Raw genomic sequence first — 23654 nt, 5'->3', positions numbered from 1 at the left:
AACGTCAGGGGGTGGAAATAGCCTCAACAGCAAAGAGACACTTAATGAACCTTTTAACATTCTGTATAGCAAACCAAAACAACTCACAGTTAATCAATACTGCTGAACCAAACCATCCAGTTTATATTACTGTAATTTTGTACTGTACTAAGGTCACTTGAGACAAATGCTTTGGAATTATTCTAAAGCCAGTCTTAAAGAGGGCTTTGTCTTCCAGCCTTGCATTGAAGATAAAGAGAAAATTACATTGATGTGATCTGGCAGCCAAGAAAAAATGTTGTTTCAATTCTCCCCTTAACTGCCTTCGCGCCGGTGTTTCTTCTAATCTTTCATTTTCACAGGAGGGATTAGCATGGAGAGTAGGTGTCTTGTTTTAGAGACCAAACCTGCTGGAAGCCTCAAAGCTTAAATCTGTACAGCATCTCTATAAAATACTTGAGACGTGGCTGGACTCTGAGGACGTAATGCTTGCAGGCTCCTATGCACTTTGGGAGCTCTCTACCGTGGAGGAAAGGTAAAAACAGTTCTCTCTGTATGAATGAGTATTGTTATTCACTGGAGCATGCTTCTGATTTTCTTTTATTACTTCAGTGGGATGCACAGGCAATTTTTTACAAAATGGGTCACTCAGCAGTGAAAGTAAAAGGGAAGAAGATTATAAAATAATTTTCTTCTTTCTTATTTATGAGCGTGAGGGAGATTGGTTAGTTCAATTTGTGTTCACCCATCAAAAAGTCAATGGGCAATTACTGTTTCTTTATAAGACTGCATCACGATAACCTTTTCAGCACACGTTTTTTTCACAGTTTTGAGGCACAGCCGGGTAAAAGAGCAACTCTTATATACTTCCAGAGTAACCCCTTCTTGACAGGTTTCTACAAGATCTGTGTCCAAGTCAGAAACACTCCCAGAGCAAAACAGTCCAAACAGTAATGACATTTAAATAAAAAAAAAAACAGTGTGGTTGGCCCTAGTCACAAAGGCCCAGGGTGTAAGACCATTAAAGTAATTGCAGCTAATAAAATAATTCCATAAATGTTACCTGTTTTGCACTTTCATTAGCTACAGCTATGGTGAAAAGTTTTGCTTCATAAAGTTGAATGAAACCTGCTGAATAATGTTACATTAACATATTAAATTACATACCGCTTTGTAGTTTTCTATACAAATGAAACATGAAATACTGTACTACTATTATGGCTTCTGGTAGACTTCTGCAATATCATTTTGGAGTTTCTTTGATTACATGATGTTAAATAAATAATCTGAATTATGTTCATATATTTTAAAATGATGTCTCAATCCTAAAATTCTAGAGGATATAAAGATTTGTGCCATAGCTGTACATAGGTCACATGTTCTAGCAAACTTATATTATCCCTTGAAAATATGATATCTGTTACTATATTAGGTTAAAGAACGTTTACCTCAGCAGTGTCTTCTGTGCCAAAGCATGTTACTGGCTGGAAGCATGTCAGTCCATAGAGGAAGCAGCTGACTGGTTAATGACAGGAAAGAAGCCATTTAAATAACCAAACATAGCCTGGAAACAGAGCTTTATTTAACATGTCAGGTTATAAAATGAACATGCATGTTTACTATGATGCTTTCAAAACTGGACATTTGTGATCTATTTAACAAACAGAAGTGCACAACAGGTAAGATTTATGAAATTGTTTTGATATCTACAATCACTGTAATGTTTCTTTTTGTACAGACTGCACTTCATAGACTTCGCCTGTGCGAGATGACGTTCCTCATTATGCTGGGACAACATCACCGAGATAAGAGTGTTTTTCATGTTATGAAAAATAAACAATAAATAATCAAGCTAGACAAGTCTTAATTGGTCACCTCTGGACTGCAGACTAACACATGCATTTTAATGAATTTCCTCCTTGAAATGAAACATGTCACATTGGATTGTCAAACAGATGTCACAAATAGAGTAATCAATGGTGAATTCGCCTTTATATTAATTTCTTTCATGAGAAGGGCTGTCAATTTAAAAAAATGTAATTAAAAAAAACAAATAAACAAGTAAACATGCTTTCCAAGACCTTGAGCATCTCATCAATCCGGGGGCCGCTGTGTATCTTCTGATAGCAACCCGAGCAATTTGCACCAATAGCAGATATTAAACAGTAACTTCATACAGGTTACATCATGCATGTTTTTTCTGGATCATGTGACAGGAGGGGGCAATATTTATTTTATACCTCCAACTGCAAGAAACAATTTGACATATGCTTTTCCGTACTTCATCACCATCATCAAATTGTTAATAACTACAATTATGAATTCCAATCGAAACTGTAAACGCCAGTTGTGGAAATAACTTCAGCAGTGAAGTAGTGAAGAGACACTGACTTAATGAACTTTTCAGCATTCTATATAATCAGTGATGCTGAACCAAACATTTCTCACCATCCAGTTTATGAAATATATAATGTTAAATCATTCGCTTTCAGCACTGCCTGAAATATATAATCTTAATAAGTCTTTGAAAGCAAACCCTTTGGAATATTCTAAAGCCAGTCTTAAAGATGGCTGTGTCTTCCAGCCTTGCATTGAAGATAAAGTGAAAATTACATTGATGTGATCTGGCAGCCAGGAAAAAGTATTGTTTAAAAAACAAATAAACAAGAAATAGTGTAAGCAGGCTTTCCAAGACCTTGAGCATCTCATCCCTCAGGGGGCCGCTGTGTATCATCCGATATCAACTCAAATTACACAGCAACTTGCTACAGGGTTGAACATTTCCAAGTTATCTTGACTAATGTGTTTTTCTTGTTGTTTAAAATCTAATTTTTGGTTTCAGTCATCACATCCTGGTGACTCAGAAGTTTAAAGCACCACTACGACCTTCAAATGGCTGTCAATCACGTCTTCTATGTAACCTGTAACCTATAAGAAATACCACATTTGCTCTATGTGGTATTTCTCATTGATGTAGTTACATCCACTAGGGCAGAGTGTTGCAGACGGACACCCTGGAGTACCAGCTGTACTTAAACACAAGCCGTGTTTGAGAGCCCATTTGAGGCCACAGAGGTGCTTTAAACTTCTGCATTTTAAAAAGATCAGCAGGCATTCATGCTGGATAGATCAGCAACAGAGCTACCAGAATCTAAATGATGGGGTCAGTCATGGTTTAGACATCAGCCTAGGTTTTCATTCCTTGTTTATGTTGTCTAATTTCTAATTCAAATAAACTGTGTTCCCTTGGAACGACTGTTTACACCATGCAATTCATGAAACAATTTTTAATGTACTATCAGTATATGTTTTCTATATGGTATCAGAAGCACAGAAAGAAGTTATATAATTAATCAGTAGATCCCTGATTGGTGGGCATTATATATTTTTTTTTATTTGTTTATTTAGCAGACGCCTTTATCCAACGCGACTTACAGACTAGGGTGTGTGAGCTATGCATCAGCTGCAGAGTCACTTACAACTACGTCCCACCCGAAGGACGGAGCACAAGGAGGTTAAGTGACTTGCTCAGGGTCACATAATGAGGCAGTGGCTGAGGTGGGATTTGAACCGGGGACCTCCTGGTTATGAACCCGTTGCTTTAACCACTGGACCACACAGCCTCCTATTTTTACCATGTCAAGCTTTGAAAAGGCACCAAGGTAAGACTTTACTGTATAGCTAGACCTACTATCAAGGTAAATTGTCATATATTTTCCTGTAAATGGGCCCTTAACTGATTCACTGTTTTCAATAGTTCACTATTTTTTAATGTACAAGATATACAGCAAAATGTAAACCTCCTTTGACCTATTTATGGTTTGCACTGTATGGTCATTTCAAAGTTATCTAAAATAAATGGCACACAAATAAAAGAGGCTCTACAATATGCACAGGAGTTCCAAATGTACATTGCTTTTTTAAACAGTTTGTGTTCTGCACGCTTCATTTGTAAATGCTAATTTGGTGAATAATGTTCAAATAAAAAAAAGCTGTATTCTACAGTATTTGTGGCCTAATACACTAACTTGTGTTGTCTAGACCAGGTATTGTTGTGTTATGGAAATGCACTAAACAAAAAAGTGTACATTCTAAATCTTGATAAAAAGGGCTGATTGAAATATTACTTTCAACAGTCCACTAGCATCTTCCCTCCAAAACACCTTGAAACACCTTGAAACACAGACCCCTCCCCCAATGCCATATCAAAGCCAACGCTGCCTGTTTGATATTTTCTAAAAAAAATATATCTTGGGCTGAATTAAGAAGAAAGGTCAAAGCCTTGCAGGGGATGTGTTATGCCAGGGCCCTGAAGCACCATGATTCAGCTCTGCCTTATGCCAGTGAACCCAGGATTGCTGTATAATCTGCTGGGGTTAAGCTGCCACTGTGTTGGAGTCTCCTTGACAGCCATGCACTGGTGTCAGTGCAGGTCAATCTGCAGATAATGGACTGGCCAAGGTCAACTCGCTGAATAATACAAGAGATCTCCAGTGTATTCTTTTTTTCTTTTCTGCCTGTAATTGCCTCATACCTACCTGGTAGTTATTTCAACTTTGTTTTTCTGTTTCATTTTTGCTCAGTGCTTTCAACTACCACATTTAAAAAAAAAAAATACATCTTTCAGAACTGACCTTTAAGGAGGAGGTCTGCTAAATTATGGTAGGTCTGCAATGGTTTTTATAACTAACAACAAGCAAAATAAGGCTTAATTCCACACCGGACAGATAGGAGCAGGGGCTGCACTGCACATAAATTAGTGAGTGGAGGATAAAAGATAGCCTTAAGACTGATGAACTGGAGAGGAGAACTGCATTAAGAATCTCTCCCTTCCTGCATACTGAATCAAAGCGATTTATTAAGGCTAAGCTGCTGCCGGGAGAGACAGGTTGAGCAGAAAAAGGTAAACAGTGTGACAGTCTCACTGTTCTCAGTTCAGTCTCCAGCAGCCACTGACAGTGTAGGTTTAAAAGGGGAGTTTAGGGATTAAAGAGGGGTGGGTCAGGAGTTCTGAAGAGCATCAGCTAGGGAGGTGTTGAGAGACAAGATAAATTCAGACTAATGGGGAGAAGTTTCGAAATCCCATCTGAGTGCTGTCTTGTGCTGTTGGTTTTCTCTAATATCTTCTGGTTAATGATATCAGCAGTATCGACTTCATGCAGGTGTAGGATTGAATGACAACATGTATTCCATTCAGGATTGATGTTCACTCTTAAATGTATGGTTTATAAAAATGCCAATCATGCTAATTAAATAAATGACTGGTCTGGTTATAGACTTTCATGAGGAGCTGGTTAACCGTCAGAAGAGGTAATTCCTATGGAGTATAGTAACGTATTCATGAGCTGTGTGAGAAACTTTTTTTTAGCTTGACATGAAATCAACATGGTTAATTTGAATAACACTTGGCAAGGACATAACACTACACTACGCAAATTAAATAATTGCTATGGTGCTGCCATACCTATAATTTATAAATGTCATTATTTGATTTAATCCAGACCTTGATGGCACAATAGTAGTTGGGAAGACAGTGTAGAAACAGGACCTTTTATTCATGGTTTATTAAGCAATGGTACTGATTAATGTATCTGTGAAAAAAAAGTTGGGGGTGGGGAGGTTACCATAACTATCTCTTCTGAGCCCATGCACTTAAATCCCATTAAAACCCCAACCTGATTCCAGCTCCAAACTGTATACATGCAGAATATATACTTTGGGGATTGAATTCCTCAAATAGCTTGAATCCAGTTAGATGTGTGTGTATAAATGAGGCATCTGAGCCAACACTGAAGGGCAGGCTCCTGGCAACAGTCAAATGTTTGAACCATTGAGATATCATTCTAGGACACCAGTCCAGATATTGTACTGGAATGAATTACATTTGTGTATTGGCTCACGCCATTATGGTATCATTGTCATGTCACAAGAATGTTCCATTGTGGTACAATTCCTAATACTATTGTAACTTTCCTTGTGCTACATTTACTCCTTACTCCAGAACCATTGCCACTGTAGTGTCGCTTCAGTTAGTAAATGAGGGTAAATTTGGATTACCAGAATCCTTTCCCAAAGATTGTCCTAACATCTACCGACCTCTGACCTACCCTTTCTTCTAATATACGATTCTGGGTAATAATAATAATGATGACTCTGGCATCCTATGAATAAACCCATCATTTTGTTTTCTGAGGGCTTTATCAAGCAGCACTCAGAATAATCCTGTGATGGTTACCTGCTGTCATGTCTGTGTGAGTGAGCAACCTTTGCATCTAGAGTCTTTTTAGGAGCAAAAGGGGAAAACTGCTTACTCAGTGCAAATACTGTTCTGAATATGTACTCGCCTCATGACTTCAAAAACAAACACAAGGCTTAAAAAGGATTGTGAAAGGGAGACTATTGAACCATATATGTTTTCAGTAGAGTGCGCTGCTAATTTTATCTTTTATCTAAAAGGTTTGTATTCAGACCAATTTAGATGAAACTGGGTTCCTATGTATTTGTCTGACTAAGATTCTTAATCAGTTAATGTGTGAATCCTAATGATATGTAATTACTGATAATTACAGTCTTTTTGTAAAAAAAATAATAAAATTAGAATCTTAATAAGAATTCCAAATCTTCAACACAGGTGCAGATGTTTGGGACTTGAAAATCGTGGTTTTCGCTGATTTGCATACTTGATGGATGAATGCAGCTGATTACATGCTGTAATTAAATTAAGATTAACAAAAAAGAAAAAAAAAATGTTCCTGATAACAGCATATCAATTTGACATGTTATTAAATCTTTTATTTTATTTTATTCTGTTTAACTTTTACGTCCCATGGGCTGTTTAATTAAGAGGATTACACTGCACACCAATTAAATTACAATTGTAAAGTCAAGATGAATTGCTGTAGAGAGCAAAGAAGACCAGTGTTTGACTGGTGGGACAGTATATATGTTTTTTACAATGTATGTGGTATGGCTCATCCACTGATCCACACACCTTTTATCTGCTGCCCAAAAACTTCCTGTCTATCTAATACAATTTTGTAACAAACCAAAATGTGTTGTGTATTTCTTCTACCTAATTAAACATCAAAAACAGTTTATGTGAACAAACCTTAAAGAGTAAGTAGCGAGGTTCTGAAAAATATAGTGTGACACGTCCCCACGTGTTGCTACAACTGTTTAAATATCATACCTGTAATTTTAATTTTCATTGTTAACATCCTGACAGCTTTTTACACTTATATAAGTCTGTTTCAAAGCTCTTTTTAAAATGGCCGCTCCAGTGCACTGGGGTTTGAGATCTATCCTCTAAATCACTGCAGGAAGAGTGATAAAAAAACAAAACAAACAAACAAACAAAACATAACAAGTGCTCTGGCTTTTCTGTTCCGTACCACATCATGGATAATTATTGCTGTGTTACCTGTTTGACAATGTGGGCAATAATCCTTATACTGCACTAGAGCGGCCATTTTGAAAAGAGTTTTGAAACAGACTTTAAAGTTATAAGTGTAAAAAGCTGTCAGGATGTTAACATGGAGTTTTGGGCCCACAGTTACAGTATAAAACTGAGAAACATCTATATTACCAACCAGATAGGGCCACACTTTATAAGTTAATATGCCGTGTGTAGTGTCATGTGTATTTTTATTGTAAGAGACTCTCATGCTGTTTGGATGAAAAGACTGCCAAGTGAATCTGCTCAAACTGTACATAATGATTTCTGTTATAAGAGACATTCAGCACACAAAGTACTAACGTATTAGAAATCACAAAAAACAATGTGCTCATAAGCTATTATTTAACATTAAAAAACTGATCTTGTTTTTTAATTAAAGAACTGTGTACAGGATGAGATCTATACACAGAATGAGATGTACTGGAATTTTGACAACTCCTTAATGATGATTGGTTGATTCGTCATACTTGATTTATAGTACTTTAGGGATCCATTTATATAAAACATCTATACATGTTTTATTAACGATTCTGATAATTATTAACAAGGAGTTTATTACAATAACATTTTAATGATGCCTTACTAGTGTAAACACCATTATGTTATAAAAGGTTTCTTAGCTACATGTTCTTATAACACTATATTATTAATAACTATCTAATATTATATTTTAAAAAATAAAAACATTTATAACACATTGATAGATGCATTTTTGATAAACTGTTTCCTAGATAGATATGTTGATGATTTCTTAAGAAATGTTAATCATTGCAACACTATCAAAAAACATCAAAAACATTTATATCAGCAAAGGGTTTTAAACATTTATTACAGACAGTCTTAACATTCACAGTTCATAGCAATTTAAAAACATTCTCATTGGCTCTGTAGTTCTATTACAGTCATTGTTCACAGTGGACTTCACTGTTGTGGATCCTGTTTTACAGATGGCTTGTCATAAGGAGAAAATAAATATAAAAAATAATCCAAATCTCTACATTGCCAAGGGCAACTTAACAGAAAACTATTAGGCAGGCACGCCGTCTTGCAGTCCCATCTCATTTTACTAAGGTCAGCTGCACAGTCCATTTGTGTTCACTGAGCAGGAAAAACATGTACTTACACTTCTGAATCCCATTTCTCCTACAAGTCTGAAATCAGATTTACTTTATTTAATCTTAATCTTCTCATTGTATTGAGCTAGTAAGTAGTTTGCTCTGTGAACAACAGGAAAGAAAATAAACAGAATAGACCAAAGTGCAGTCCAGAAGTACATCATAGGCAATCTCACAGAAGCTTGACCTTTCATTATATATAAAAAATACTTTTATACAATACAAGATACAAGAGACTGGGTTATAATATTTTGTTTCCACTAGAGTCCTGCTTGTACCAGCTTTTACAGCTACTGTAGTTGGGTTTAAGGCTCCCTCTTCTCGTAAATGGGCAGTCTTCTCAACTACACCTTCCATTTTTGAACTGCGTATGTTTTATTAACATGTCTGTGTAATAGTAGACGAAAAGCTTAATGCAGACCCAAAATTAAAATCTGTTCCTTGTTTGTATGATACATAGAACAATACATGGAGTTCTTGCAGAGCACAGTGATTTTATTTGATCTAAACTCACTAAATACTTTGACTCAACAAATAGGTATATTATTCCAAATGGCACCAAAGATGCACTGTTTCACGTTTGATTTTTATAAATTGGTATTAATTTGAATCTCTATGGCTGTACTTAGCCACTGTTTAGATGAATTGAATAGACCCCAATAGCCCCTGTACACGTTTGCCATAGTAAAAGCATAGTACAATAAACCACAGGAATGGCAAAACAAACATATTAAAAAAACAAAACAAAACTGGTAAACCATGGTAACCTGTGGTAAAAGCAGTGTAACCATGGGAAAAGCATGAGGAAACTGCAAAATAAATGTGCAAATGATCTGTAATAAAATTAGGGAGGAGATACATTTTATACCAACAATAACATGGATATTTACACAAAATGCCAAAAAAATGCCAATCTGCATGTGCTTGGTAATGTCTTATAGTAGCCAGTTTCTGACCTGATGTGCTTCTGTTCGCCTCCTCCTGGATGTACTTAACCTAAGTGCTTCTGCTTTTATGAAGCTTTCTTTTTCAGTGAATTTTTTCTCATTGGCAGCACTAAAAACACCACCCCTGACCAACTTTTTCACATCAAATCTAAGTTATTCAATGTAAAGCAATTGCTGACGATATAACTGTAATGACAAAGTAAAAAAAAAGTCTTTCTTTTTCCTCAGTTTTTGAAAGATTTCCCCATAATTCTTCAGGACTGAATGTAACTGAAGAGTTATTCAATGCGGTGCTAAATTATGCAACATTTGTCAATCTCACAGGAGCAGTGTTTTTTTCTCTTCAGGTTTGAACACTTTGAAAGCAAGGTATGGATTGACTCTGAAGCCTGCTGGCAAGTTGTGACCCCCGCTTTCCATCTTCAACACTTCAGTACCAGGTAAAGGATTAGCATATACAGCCATACTGCCTGTAGTTTTTTTTTATGTAAAAGATGTGTTATGCCTGTTTGTCAGCAGATATTGAAATACGGATCCCCAGTTTCCCTTTGTCTGAGAAGAGGTGAGCAAGAGAGGCATTGAGCACTAGGCAGTCACTCTCTGCGATCACAGTGCCGAGCCCCTCGGAGAAGGATCTCACAGCAGACTCCCAGCTCAGTCGCCTGCGTTCGCTGCTCAGCTCCAGCCTGTAGGTGAACCTTTCAGCCACCATACTGGGCCCCAGCAGCATGACGGCAGCAAAGTACTGCTGGTGTCCCTGTCGCCGCTCCTGCTTCTTGAGCACCAGCAGGAACTGTTGCCCCAGGCAGGAGTGCACCGTCACCCAGTCCTCTGCATCCGGGAGGTGGACGTCTGACGCCAGGAACACGATGCGCTGTCCCTGGAGGGTGGAGGCCCTGTGTGTGTCTTTGAGGTGGAGCGCCACCACCTCCAGGTCCCCCTGCCACCCACAGGAGAGCAAAGGGCAGGAGCAGGGGCAAGGGATGGCTACTCCTGCATCGCAGGGGTGAGAGGCTCTGTTCTCAGTGTGACCGGCACTGGAACTAGAACTGTAGCGACCACTCCTGGCTGATGCATCCTGGGAAATACAGAACATCATATTTTAATGGAGAGTACGACCTCCTCTGTGTCCCTAAAGTTTATTTTTAAGTTGTAATTTGAATATAAGTTATCAAAATGGAGAATATTTGCTAAAATATACTATTTGATATATGTTGTTTACTATATGACACAAAATGTTGTTAAAAGGGTTATGACATAACTGCATACATCTTACCTATTCTGCACTATGCCATTTGGATCTCTCATGTGCAGTTTTGAAAGGATGGAGAGAGTGTCACTCTAGGTGACCTAGGAAGTGCAAGTAGAACAGACTACCTAAAAGTAAGGCATGATAGCAAGCTTTCTTTAACCTAGTGTAGATATTACTTAAAATGAAATGTGTTTCTTTCAAAGCTGCACATGTAAGACCTAGATACTTGTGAATGGAAATGCAATGTAGGGTCAAATGTAGGGCTTTAATTCATTAGATATATGGTAAAATCATTTTTACTAACATGTACCTAAGGTCCTACTTCAATTGAACTTTGTTATGTGAGATATAGTTATTGTATTTCTTGCTCTTATTGTATTACTTGTATTGTAACACTTGAAATGTATTTGCTTACGATTGTAAGTCGCCCTGGATAAGGGCGTCTGCTAAGAAATAAATAATAATAAATAATAATAATGACCACTACAGAGAGCTCACACTTACTAACAGATTTGTATTGATGTTAATAGTCATAGTAAACAACATATTCTACCGAACACAGAGTGATTCAAATTCAGTGCAACAGAATTAATTTAATAGAAAAGTTGTATTCCTCATTTTGTTTTCAGCTGTAACATTTGGAAAATGGTAATAAGCGACAATAAGTTCTACTAATGCAGTTATAGGCTTGCATAGGAGAAGGCCTTTCAATTACTGATAAAGAAAAACAACATTACTTCTCGCAGATGCTTTGCTAACTGATGCGTTGTGCATATTTCCAGATATTAATGCACAAGATTGAATACCCTGAAGTCCAAGGCTGTAAAATTGGAATGAACAATAAACCAGTGTGTGGCGCAGTGCAATTATTTTTCATTAACTTAAAAAGATAATGAAGGATGGAAACTGTTCTCTGCATGCATCTCTGAGTAATTTGGTTTCATTAAACGCTTTGGCGAGGATCATTTCTAAGGGCTTGTAAGTCTTTAAAGGAAATACAATCTACTTGAGTTATTTGTTTAACCAAGTCCCTTGAGGTCTAATTCTCAAGAGTCGCCTAGCAATAGCCTTTACATATTTATTACAAACTACACATACAAAAGTTTTAAATTTTAAACACCAAAAATAGCAAACAAAAAAAAAATATATACAATTACAGCAAATAATGTCATGGTAAGAAATGGAATCTTAAGGTATACAAATATTGCTCATCATTGTTAGAGAGCTTATTATCTATACTGTATTATCATTCTTAACATTCTACATTATATATATATATATATATATATATATATATATATATATATATATATATATATATATATATATATATATATATATAGATAGATAGATAGATAGATACGATCATAGAGTGCTGTGGTTATTAATTTGTGGTAATGTTCATGGTGTATCCTGTATATATCATAGTGTCTCCACTCAATAATTATGCTTTCCTCTAATATGAACCTTCCAGATATTTTTTAATAGGCAGAGATAAGCTAAAGAGACTAATGTGTACTGGCCTTCTTCTTCTTCTTCTTCTTCTTCTTCTTCTTCTTCTTCTTCTTCTTCTTCTTCTTCTTCTTCTTCTTTTTAAGACCACTAGTAAGTGTGCATATTTTTTTACCTCCTTTGTTAATAGTTCTTTTTTTTCATTTAAAAGATGTTGTAATGGAACAAGCTTTCAATATCACCTACATTTCTTTGCCTTGTTTTGACAGCCGGTGGTGCTGTGCCCTAATGGCTTGCGGTAAATGAGTAAAAAGCAATTGCTTGCTAAAACAAAATCTGGGCAAAATCCAAAACCACTCTCAGTTTTTTTTTTCCTTTCAGATAAGCATTAAAATACCCTCTCTAATGTAAAGTTAATGTGTTCATCTATTTATTTATTGGTGTTCGTGGAGGGGGAAGGGGAGGGGGAGGGGGAGGGGGTGAAGGTGGAGGGGGAGGTGGAGGTGGAGGTGAAGGGGAGGGGGAGGGGGAAGGGGAGGTGAAGGTGGAGGTGGAGGGGAGGGGGAGAGGGAGGTGGAGGGGGAGAGGGAGGTAAAGGTGGAGGGGGAGTTGGAGGTGAAGGTGGAGGTGAAGGTGGAGGTGGAGGGGGAGGTGAAAGTGGAGGTGGAGGTGGAGGTGGAGGGGGAGAGGGAGGGGGAGGGGGTGAGGGAGGTAAAGGTGGAGGGGGAGTTGGAGGTGAAGGTGGAGGTGAAGGTGGAGGTGGAGGGGGAGGGGGAGGTGAAAGTGGAGGTGGAGGTGGAGGGGGAGAGGGAGGGGGTGAGGGTGGAGGGGGAGGGGGTGAGGGTGGAGGGGGAGGAGGGGGTGAGGGTGGAGGGGGAGGGGAGGTGGAGGTGAAGGGGAGGGGGAGGTGAAGGTGGAGGTGGGGGGGAGGGGGAGGGGGAGAGGGAGGGGCAGGGGGAGAGGGAGGTACGTGTTTTGTGTTCCGTGTTGCGTGCTGGGCTGTGCTGTCCCGTCATTTGTTTTGGCCCTTGTGTCGTTTTATTTGATTAATGTGTTTTGTCTAATGTTTGTCCGTGTTATTTTTGTTTATATGATTAAACGTGTGCACTAGTGCTTCAAAACTTGCAACTTCTGTGTCCGAGTCTCACTTCCTGGTCGTAACGTCCTGGCCGGTGACGCTGTTCTGTCACAATGCCAGACCGTCGTTTTTGGGTTCTATTAGAAAAAAACACACACAAAGGGTGCTATTATAAAGCCCAAATATATTTTTACCACAGTTTACCACAGTAATCTTTGCGGAGGTCACTTCTATACTGCAGTCTTATGACCCTTTATAGATTGCATTTTTAACATAACTGGCAGGCAAGGGTTTTGAAGACTGCCGTGAAGGGAGTGAGATTGTTTACACATTGCTATTGCAGCCTGAATGCTGCGCTGCAGAACCCATAGTCTTGTTCACTGGCAAAACTAATCTTCAAAATACCACAGAAGTCATAGTTTGGTGAGGGCTATGTGACTATGACAAATGCAAGGGGCAAATACCTATAGTGAAAGTCTCTAACAGCTTTCAGAAGCTATATTCAATTCTTGTCTCTTTGTTAAAGCAGCTGCTTTTCCTGACTGCAATGAACTGAAAGCAGCACTAAAGAAAAACGATTGCCAAAATTAAACAAGTATAGGAATTGGCATTGCAAATAGCCATAATGTAATCTATATTTTGCCATGGAGAGACTAATAAAGTAAGACTAATACTCCAATGAATCTCAGTCGCTTACCTTTAGCCTCACACTGATGACACAAAAAGTCCCTGAGGGGAACTAACTAGAAGCATGTGTTAATTATCTTTAGTAAAGAACATGTTCGCTGTCCTCAAACAAGGATTCAATGGAAAAATTTAAGCAATATAAGGTTTGGAAACCAAATACTGTAGCATGAATGATACGTTGGTGAAGAATTATTGTGTGCAACCCTAGAGCAAACCCACTACTTACCATACCGGTCTCCTGTGCTATAAACATCCCTACATTATCTTTTCTTACCATAATCATGTTTGATATTTATTATTCACATACCCTGTATCTCCTTACAACCATGTTGAACATGTGGCAGTGTGTAGAAACAAAATCAGCAGCCACAGAAGGGTTGACAGATATTTAAATATGACATTCTGCCTGAGCTCCAGTTAGCTTCAAATATATGTACAGTTTCATTCCATAGTTGATAAACTTAGTTTATCAAGGTATATTTGAATGGCAATTTTGCAGTTGGCCATACTTTTTTTCCTTGCAAACAAAATACAGTGCTTTTACTGGGCTGTACCAAGGTTTTTACAATGCATTACCAAGTTACCAGTAATTCACCAATGTGAACTGTTGGTTACTATGGCAGTGCTTGTATGTGCTTTACCATTACCATGCTTTACTTTTCTATGCTTCTACCCTGGTGTAGTTTTAAAAGGGACAGTAGGCGAGTAGCAATCAATCAGAGGGATTTCTTTTACAGCAAGCAGACAGTTAAGGTAAGGATCCTTTAAAATAGTTTAATAACATAAAATGGCACTGCAGTTCTTCTGTTTACAGTGAATTATCAGCCCCTTGGGTAATAAGAATGACTGACAGTAGATAATAACACCCTATAACTGTCAATCACTTCTCTGACCCCTGGGGCAAGCCACCCACTTAACTGAAGCATGTTGGATTTACTTTGAAGTTGTTACTTGCTGTTATGAATGTGACATGGTTGCGAAGTGCAGGGTTGTACTGATTTGAAAGAGGATGTGTCAGTTTACTGGATTATTAGAATACTGGGTTATTCTGTTTTATTAAATGGTTCTGACAAAAGAGACGGTTTATTTTGCATGTTTTATTTTGCCATCAGCTACAGTGTTACTGTAACTAGAATTGTGAATGAACAGGCGATCAATAAACAGCAGTGGTCAATTAGACATTCCTAGCCACACAGCATCAGTTTCCCAAAACAATACTTTAGCATTGCTGGTTATTTACTTTGAACTGTCTAGAAATGCCAGCCCCCCCCCCCAAGGTTTTATTACAAATGAAGAATGACATTTAGCTGCTTGATGTATTTGCATGCGATACAGAATCTTTGTGAAATTGTATAATCTTATTGTCTAAAAGCTTCACCTATTGATTTAATCCCAATGGCTTGACTTAAGATGATATAGATCTACTTTCTTGGCTGTTTCTTAAAGGATTGATTTTTTTTTTTCTTGATCTAAGCATAAAGGTCAATACAACTAAAAGCTCAAAGCACCTAAGAATGTCATGATTTATGAAGACAATCCACATTTCAGTTACAGTGAATTAATCATACAGTGCTGTATACAGGCCTTTTAATCGAATGTAACATATCACAGTACTGCACAGGCACCCATGTCATCATGGCTTCAGATATATTAAAGACAGACATCTAATATGCACTTACATGGACTGTTCTTGTGCTGTAATGTATACTGATTAAGTAATCTAAAATTAGCCATTTAAATCCTGAGGCCTTTCCCTATTAGCCATACCTCTTTTAGCTTTTAACTTTGTGTTTACTTTACTTAAAAAAGCATATTTTATTTTCATAGTATTTTATAAATGTGTTTAAAAATGAGCTTAGTCCCTTAAAAACAGTACTTATATACTTGTATTTAACAAGTATCATTACTAAGTATGGATTTTCCTCTTCATTAATATGATTTATGTACCAGTACTTTCAACCAACTTGATCTTTCAAAATGTCTTCATTTATGTAATGTCTGAGCTGTAGTTCTCCAGAGCACAACATACAGCAATTTAAATATAGTGAGGACAATTGCTTTAAACAAGCGCCCAGCCATTCAATATCGGGCCATTATCGGCTTAAAGACTACAGAAAATCTCTGAGCACTAAACGGATACCCACCATGGAAGAAGACTGCGACTGTTGAAGGAATAGCCCTTTGTAAGACAGTGTGTGTTGCTGTCCAAGGGGCTGAAAGAGTGCATTATCCTGGCTTGAGTATTATTACACATTTCTGAACCATGACATTCCTTATTATTAGTACAGTTTTCAAACTGAACATGTCTCCAGCTATCTGTCCTTGCCTGTCTATACTTATTATTCCATTATAATACCACACTGTGAAAAGAATGTAGCCTTTACACATAACACATATGCAAGTGAGGCTTCCATCATGTGGGGTTCAGGGGTTGGGTGGTTAAAATAAATATTCCATTTTTTTGCTTTCAAATCAGTCATTCTCAATATAAAATAGGCTTACTAGGCAACTTAAACAGCCCCTTCTCCACAGATGGTGGTGAGCCCTGTTCCAGCTCACTGAGCTTAGTCCCTACACACAGCCACTAGTTGAACATGTGAGCTGCACTGTTGTTTGGCAAATCCAGCAATCTAAAGAGAAATCTTACTGTAAAAACGTGTCAATTTTCAAAAAGGACAGGAAATAATATTAACTACAATTTTCTAAAATGAATTATAAAATCAACCGAAGACTGCTTATAAGACCTTAAATCAAATGTCCGAGTTATTTCCTTCTGGTTTGGTAACTTAATCGAGTGCATTCTGTCCTTTTAAAAAAATGTTTAGGCGCATGGCCAATTGAAGTAAATTCTTTGGGAATGTAGCCCACTGTTGTGTGTTAACGTTTTTGGAAATTACTTTTTGTAATTATACTGTAATGCATACAATGTAAGTATTTTACCCTAAGAACCAGCTGATACTTCATGAGAGAGCCTGATATGAGGTTGAGGTTAAGTACTTTCAAACGGTAAAGTGATGCAAATTGGCACATCTCTCTTTGTCACTGAGGAAATCTTCAAGGCTGACCTATAATTATCTTGTCAGGCTAACCATCACTAAAATATACCAGCATCATTTAGGTTTAGTGCTTTAAAAAAAGAAGAAAAAAATGTTTGCAAAACTGAAGTATTCAGATCATCTCATAACCTCTACAGCTCTGAAGATACAGTTCTCTGATGATGTATAATCTCAAACTGATTAGGATGAAAAATGAGGATACCAATCAGGCTGCCTTTTCCTCTCCATTGCGGGTAACAGTCTTTTACTAGGTCCCTGCAGGTTTAATTTAAGTGCTAATAAACAGAGCCTGTGGACAGTAACTTTGTTTTCCAAGATCAAGTGATCCGCTTGAAAATGACAGTGAGTAGGCCTCATCAAATTACAGCATTTCCAACTACACTCTACGGTATGAAAATCTTTCACGTTTAGTTCTATGGCATATTAAGGGAGGATGAAGCATTTCAATTTCTGGTTATTAGTTACAATATGGTTTCACAAGTGCTGGTCAACAGGCTCAAAGACATTGATGAAATTTGAACATAACTTCCATATCATTATTACTAATTTAAATATATTAGTACTGTCTCGCTAAATGGTTGATATTGGATTCCTCTACAATTCTTCTTGACTGGGCAAAAAATTGATGAATAGCCTTAATGTGTAGCTCCTTGTATGTCCTTTGAGCGGAAACAGATGTAGCTTGTCCGGTGCTGAAGGTTTCTGTAGCATCTGTTGCTTGTCACAACATGTTGGTGTATGTGTGGTCTTGATCCGTCATGACCCTCTTGTGACTGGAGTTTGTGCTTCCTGGTCCTAGTTCCCTACAAGTTTTGACATTTCGGGAACTCCCAGGAGACTGTCTTAGAGACAAGAGTAATGAACCCAATGCACGGGTACCCACTATCATGCTCCTTGTGAAGTCACTGAGATCCTTCTGCTTTCCAGTGATTGTTGCTGAATAGCTGCACACAACTCTCGCACAGCTTCTAAAGGTGTCACGTCATGTGACCACATTAATTTGCATGCATGCGGACCAGGGGATGTTCTCATTTTACTTGCATTCTTATGCATGCAACTGCATGTTGTGTACATTTTTGTAAGCACAGGTCCTGAAAACTAAGTCAAGTAGAGGCAAATGCCTAAAAGTTTATGCGTTAAAAGTTATGGGTGTAATACCCAAGGAAGTACTATGTTATTAGGTTACGGTTATTACTCGTACTTGGAATTGTCTTTAAGAAGTACTTATTGGCAGGTATTTCATAAATCCAATCCATTCATTAACGTGTTGATTTCAAAACAAGAAAAGCTGTCCTCCTTCATGTTTACAATTGAGTACCAATCAATGGCAATTAACTTTCGCATCTGATGTTATAAAGGAATATTTTCCTCTCATCTGAGGGTGCTCCCCTTTTTACTGCCTCAGCCTGTTGAATTGAATAGAAAGACAAGGACTGGAGGTGAACCAAATGATTCAAAGACGAACATCTTATCATTCAACTAAAGAGCAAGTTCTGTAGTCGACAGTTAAGTATGTGTCTTATGGTGATGGCAGTGTTATTAACCAATCAGCAGCTAGGAGGAGATCATTACAGTAGAAACACAATTTATTCAAACTGCATTATGAGAGTTGTGGTCTTTTGTCCAAAAGCCTTTACTGTATAAAGCTGCTCCAGAACTACAGATTATCAATGCTAATATGTCTACTTATGAAATTCAGTAAAACTAAAACGTTTTAACAAAGTGTATTTTTCAATGTGTTTAATGTTGATGATGATGTGCTTGTTTACTGTAATAAAGGTGTGGGCATGAATGCTGTATTCGATCATTCGCAAAACTTGGAGGATTAGGCCTTAGCGCCATCTACTGGTGCAAGACAGTATAAAAACAAGCCACATGCCCGTAAAGCAAACTTTATGGGAAATGCATTCTGCTACACTGGCATGAAAGATGGAGAGTTTAGGGACACATTGAGGGGATTCAATCATTTAAGTGTGAGAGTACAGGAAATCAGGGAGATCTCAATAGGAATGATAGTGGGTGCTTGTGCAACTGGCTCCTTCCTCAATACAGTGGCATTGAACAACCTTCCAGCAATACAGAACACTGGGTGTTCCTAACGTTCCACAACTCTAGTGGGTCATGACAAATCAAGCTCGCAGACATGTGAGTTACAGTGGCTCAAATCATGGAAATATTCAACACTGGACAAGACACACCAAACAATATGCCAAGAGCTATGCATTGTTAGGTAATTAGGATATTCTCCAATGTGTTGTCCAGTCAGTGTAACAATGACTTATTTGTCATATTTATATTATCGACTTTTTTTAAACCATGTGTGTGTTGTTTACGAAGCTTGTTTTAGCTGTGGTTTTGACACATACCTACTTTAACTGTTGTTTTTTCTGCATCTGCAAAACCCTGAGCTTGAATACATGAATAATTGAGTATGGCTGAGGAGCTGTAGCCATGAGTGTATGTGTGGGCTGGGATGTGTAAAAAGAAAGACAAATGACTTAGATAAGACCAGCAGCAACCTCTTACCCTGCATGGGTTGGTCCTGACAGATGGAGAAAAGAGACACACAACACAGACTAAGAAGAGGAATGGCAATAGATAGCTCAATGTGACATGTTTCAACACGGCTAAGTACAAAAATAAGTCATGCAAAAGTTAACCATGAGGACTCCAGTATACTAGAGTAGACAAGCAATGTCTTGCACTTTTAAAAATATCTGTCTGGGTCTCTATTTATTAAAATGTTGTTTTTATCTGTTTTTAACAATTTCTCAAACAGCTGAAAAAAAACACCCTGTAATTTTCTGAATATAACACATTGTGAGCATGCCTGAGTCATTTAATTTATCATCCCTTGTGAACCCTCACCCTTGTATAATGCACAGCTCTTGTAAAATGCACACCCCTTGTAAAATGTGCTGTTCTGGTAAGTATAAAGCAGAAGGGTAAAGCAAAAAATAATACTTAGTAGAATCAATGATGCTTTAAACTGTGTTTATATACTATATATTATAAACATATCAATTGTGCATTATTTTACACTTGTTATAAATTCATACAATCCCAATATAAAATCTTTGGTCCCAAACATAAATAAAGGCTCAGCAGCTTTTAGTGACAGCTGCAAGATAAATGGGTCTGTATTCATGTGCTGTAGGTTGTGTTATATATGCACATGTAAACTGCAGTCAAGTATGCTCCGCATATACAATATGCGCCCTGTGCATAGCGTGCCGCAGTGCTTCTAACATTTGTCAAAGACTTTGTGAACAAATCTAATACCGTTTTCAGACCAGGCTAATATGGTAGCAAGAGCGTCCTGTGTTAGACTTGCTACTGTCTGCCTTCACAGCAGTGGAAAACTGTGGAGTGAGCTCTCTTAACTCCTGTATTAACTAAACCTGCCCGCAGAAGTAATTTCCATCATGCATTTTTAATGTAAGGAAAAAGATGTGTGTAAAAATAACTGCACAGGACTTTGGTGTTAGGTAACCTCTTGCTTATTCCAGAATACTGGACCATATCTCTTGGTTTCTATAATTTGTGCAGATCCAACAGAAAGAGAAACTTGGCAGGGGTAGGAAATGCTGTATGTGGAATGTCTTACAGTCACTAGGGGCAGAATGTGGACAGGTTAATAGTTAAACTCTGGAGTACCTGAGCTTGAAATAAATATTATAATTAATGTGCCATTAGAAACCCATTCTAATTTTTAGAACTGTAATTAATGAATTAATGAATTAGTTGATTGATTAATTATAGTCCACAGTATTTCAAACTCTATAAACAAGAGCATCTAGTGGGCTGAATTCCAGTTTGTAACATTTACTAAAGCTAGATGTTATCCAGATTATAAACTGACAGGGTGGTTTGGTGATATTTTGACCGCAGATTATAAAGCAGAGGAGCTATCACTACCCCGTTTTTCCAATTCAGCCCAACCCAGTTCCTCTGAAATTAACTTCCCTCCACAAAACTAATACATTTCTAGGGGATGTAGCAAAAGCAATGTAAACAAATAAACTATATATATATATATTCACTAACCTTAACAGAACAGTATCTCCAGGGCAGTACTGGGCTGTGTAAACTGTGTGCAATGCAATGTCACTTATTGTGTACAGCTGGTTGGGGGTAGATTAGAATGACCCTGTATTATCTCTGAAAACCACATTTCAGTCTTTAATAACTCCAATATGCAGCTCAGGCTCTGCCCTATTACAAGGTGAGGGAATGACTCCAATTAATGTAAAGTATCCGGTTAAAAAAGAAGGCTTAGCTCAGCTCCATCCCATCTTTTGAATGTTGAACTGCAAGGGTTAAACTGACAACTGTGGTGACAGCATACTTCACTGGAATTAGCTCAACCATATGTGGCTTTATGTCTGTATGTTTCATTCAATGGAATGTGGAATTCTACTTCAGCCAAATTAAACAGCTGTAGCTGGAACTATTAAAAAATAGGCTATATTAACTTTTTAACCTCCATTATTTACCTCCACCCTGTCCTTAGGAGTCACTGTTCACCTCCCTTTAATACATCTACTTCATTTCTGTCAACTACTTGCATCTGTGTGAGTTTAGTCATCCACAGAAGAAAATACAATCTTTTTTTTTTTTTTTTTTTTTTTTTTAAGTATTATTGTTTATTTGTGTTTTATGTTTTATGCTGGCTGTATTATTCTTGTGCTTTTCAAACTCTTTCAAAAAGAAAAACATTAAATGATCTTTGTACTTGGAATGCATATGCAGAGACATATTTAAAATGTGATTATGTGCAAACTAACATAGGCTTTTTCTATTAAATTCATATTCAAAGTTACCAAGAAGTTTTTAAGTGTGATTCTTTTTATTGAACAACAGTTGAAATATATATACAACGTTTCTTCTTCATTGTCGTTTTCTTGTTTGAGTGTATAAAGGATGTTTTATCCATGTGTCAGTAAAATAAAACAAATTAGTCCAAAAAAAAAAAGCCCTTTTCCCCTTAGATAATGTACTGAATCGTTCTTACACAACTTTGTAAGATTTAAAATATCAGGAAATAACAAAGCCGCATAGGGATTTATATATCCAGCAATGTCAGATATTGTCTGGCATGAACACTTCACAGAAAACAATATGAAACTTACCCTGAGGGGACTGGCCGGGTTCACAACACACACACGTTTTCCAGCAGCTGAGAAAGCCCCCCTATGTTTGGAGGTGTGCTGAAACCTGAGGTGTATGAGGTCCGTGAAGATACCAAAACACTGGGTGAAGAAGAGCATTACAACTTTCTTTAAGAAAAAAAATCTTCTTGGAAATAGGATACACAACCCTCCACTAACCAACTAGCAGCCAGCCCTTCTGAACCAGACCAAGAGAGAAAGTAGTGAAAGCTGTGCGAAGCCAGCACAGCACAGCACAGCATAGCAAAGCAGCTTCATAGTCCTTGTCAAAACCAGAGGCTTTAGAATCTTGCAGTAATGGCACAGCCAATCAAAAGGACAGAAATGTTATCCTTGAGGTCCACAGACAACCAATAACAAATGTCTTCCCTGGGAGAAACTCTCTGATGAATAGAGCGGGCTGCTGGAGAATGTATTATTGAACATTACCATACATCAGCACTATGCATATATCTTCTGATTACCTACATCCATATCCCCAGCACTGGGGACACTTAGACACAATCGATTGCTTAATTCAACCACTAAATAAATTACATACAACTTTTTTTCTGAACAGGGAAAGCTTTCTTTTACCAACAAGGATATTGAAAATGCTATAAATTGTGTTGTACAGTAAAACATAGTATACAGTATATACTATGTTTCATTAATATCATATGAAACATAGTTTATCTTATGTATAAATGATATATTACTTCTTTTTTATGGTGTTTTTTTTTATTGATTTTACAAAGTGACACATTATTCATTAGCATATTCATTGAAGTTAATAGTTAAAAGTTACATGCAGGTTTGTAGTTCCTTATTCTGTATTATGGTAGCTGGCATAAGAACGTGGTAAATATATGGCACTCTTACCTGTGCAGTGCATTGCAGTATGTTTACCATGTTTCCATTTATGGTATTTCTTTTTAATGTTAAAGTAAAAATCTGCATTTTCCCCTAACTTCATTGAATGAATAATGCATATTTTTTTTTGGAAGGAAAAAAAATACCTGTTAATGTTACAGAACTATAACCAAACAACTAAGCAATATAATTTATCATAAACCCTCTCAGGTTCTTTGTTTCTCATGTAAGTTCATTTAGTTTAAGAATCTAGAAAATATCTAGAAATATGTTATTTAAAGGTTCTAATGATTATTAACAAACAGTTTAATACAATAACAATGATACGTGAGTATAAAACGTCATTAGATAGTTACAAGGTTACTTATAACATGTCACATGTTCTTATAACACTGTATTGATGCAGCCTTTTATCCATACTAATGACTGTCAAATATTTCTGATACCATCCTTAACACATTTAGATACATTCAAAAAGTAGCATATCGTAAAAGGAGTACACCTTCTGAATACATTGTCTCTTGTATTGTATGCACTACTCTCAAAGTACTGGGACAGACAGATAAATGCATATTGACTGGGCATTAATAATAATAATAATAATATTCA

The 23654-nt window shown here is 37.2% G+C and overlaps 1 protein-coding gene and 1 long non-coding RNA gene across 2 annotated transcripts; one reads left to right on the top strand and one right to left on the bottom strand.

Annotated features, from left to right (window-relative positions):
* Window positions 1-342: 342 nt before the first annotated feature.
* On the top strand, window positions 343-10111 carry LOC131737932 (uncharacterized). Its single transcript, XR_009329518.1, has 4 exons — window positions 343-514; window positions 3388-3641; window positions 9845-9937; window positions 10017-10111. It is a non-coding gene; the product is annotated as an uncharacterized LOC131737932 (long non-coding RNA).
* Window positions 9923-22460, bottom strand: LOC117405569 (seven in absentia homolog 3-like). The gene is made up of 2 exons (XM_034008733.3): window positions 22155-22460; window positions 9923-10575 (listed from the first exon to the last, which is right to left on the bottom strand). Exons 1-2 carry the CDS (start codon window positions 22290-22292, stop codon window positions 9997-9999), a joined length of 717 nt encoding a protein of 238 aa, XP_033864624.3. The 5' UTR covers window positions 22293-22460; the 3' UTR covers window positions 9923-9996.
* Window positions 22461-23654: the final 1194 nt, after the last annotated feature.

The sequence above is a fragment of the Acipenser ruthenus genome, chromosome 9, assembly GCF_902713425.1.
Source record: "Acipenser ruthenus chromosome 9, fAciRut3.2 maternal haplotype, whole genome shotgun sequence".
In the NCBI taxonomy this organism is placed as follows: Eukaryota; Metazoa; Chordata; class Actinopteri; order Acipenseriformes; family Acipenseridae; genus Acipenser; species Acipenser ruthenus.
This window is presented reverse-complemented; position numbering and strand designations above follow the sequence as displayed.

Coding starts and splice junctions, on each gene's coding strand:
- LOC117405569 (XM_034008733.3), bottom strand. CDS start 22,292: ATGCTCTTCTTCACCCAGTGTTTTGGTATCTTCACGGACCTCATACAC. Junction 10,576..22,154: donor ACCCGGCCAGTCCCCTCAGG/GTAAGTTTCATA, acceptor TGTATTTCCCAG/GATGCATCAGCCAGGAGTGG.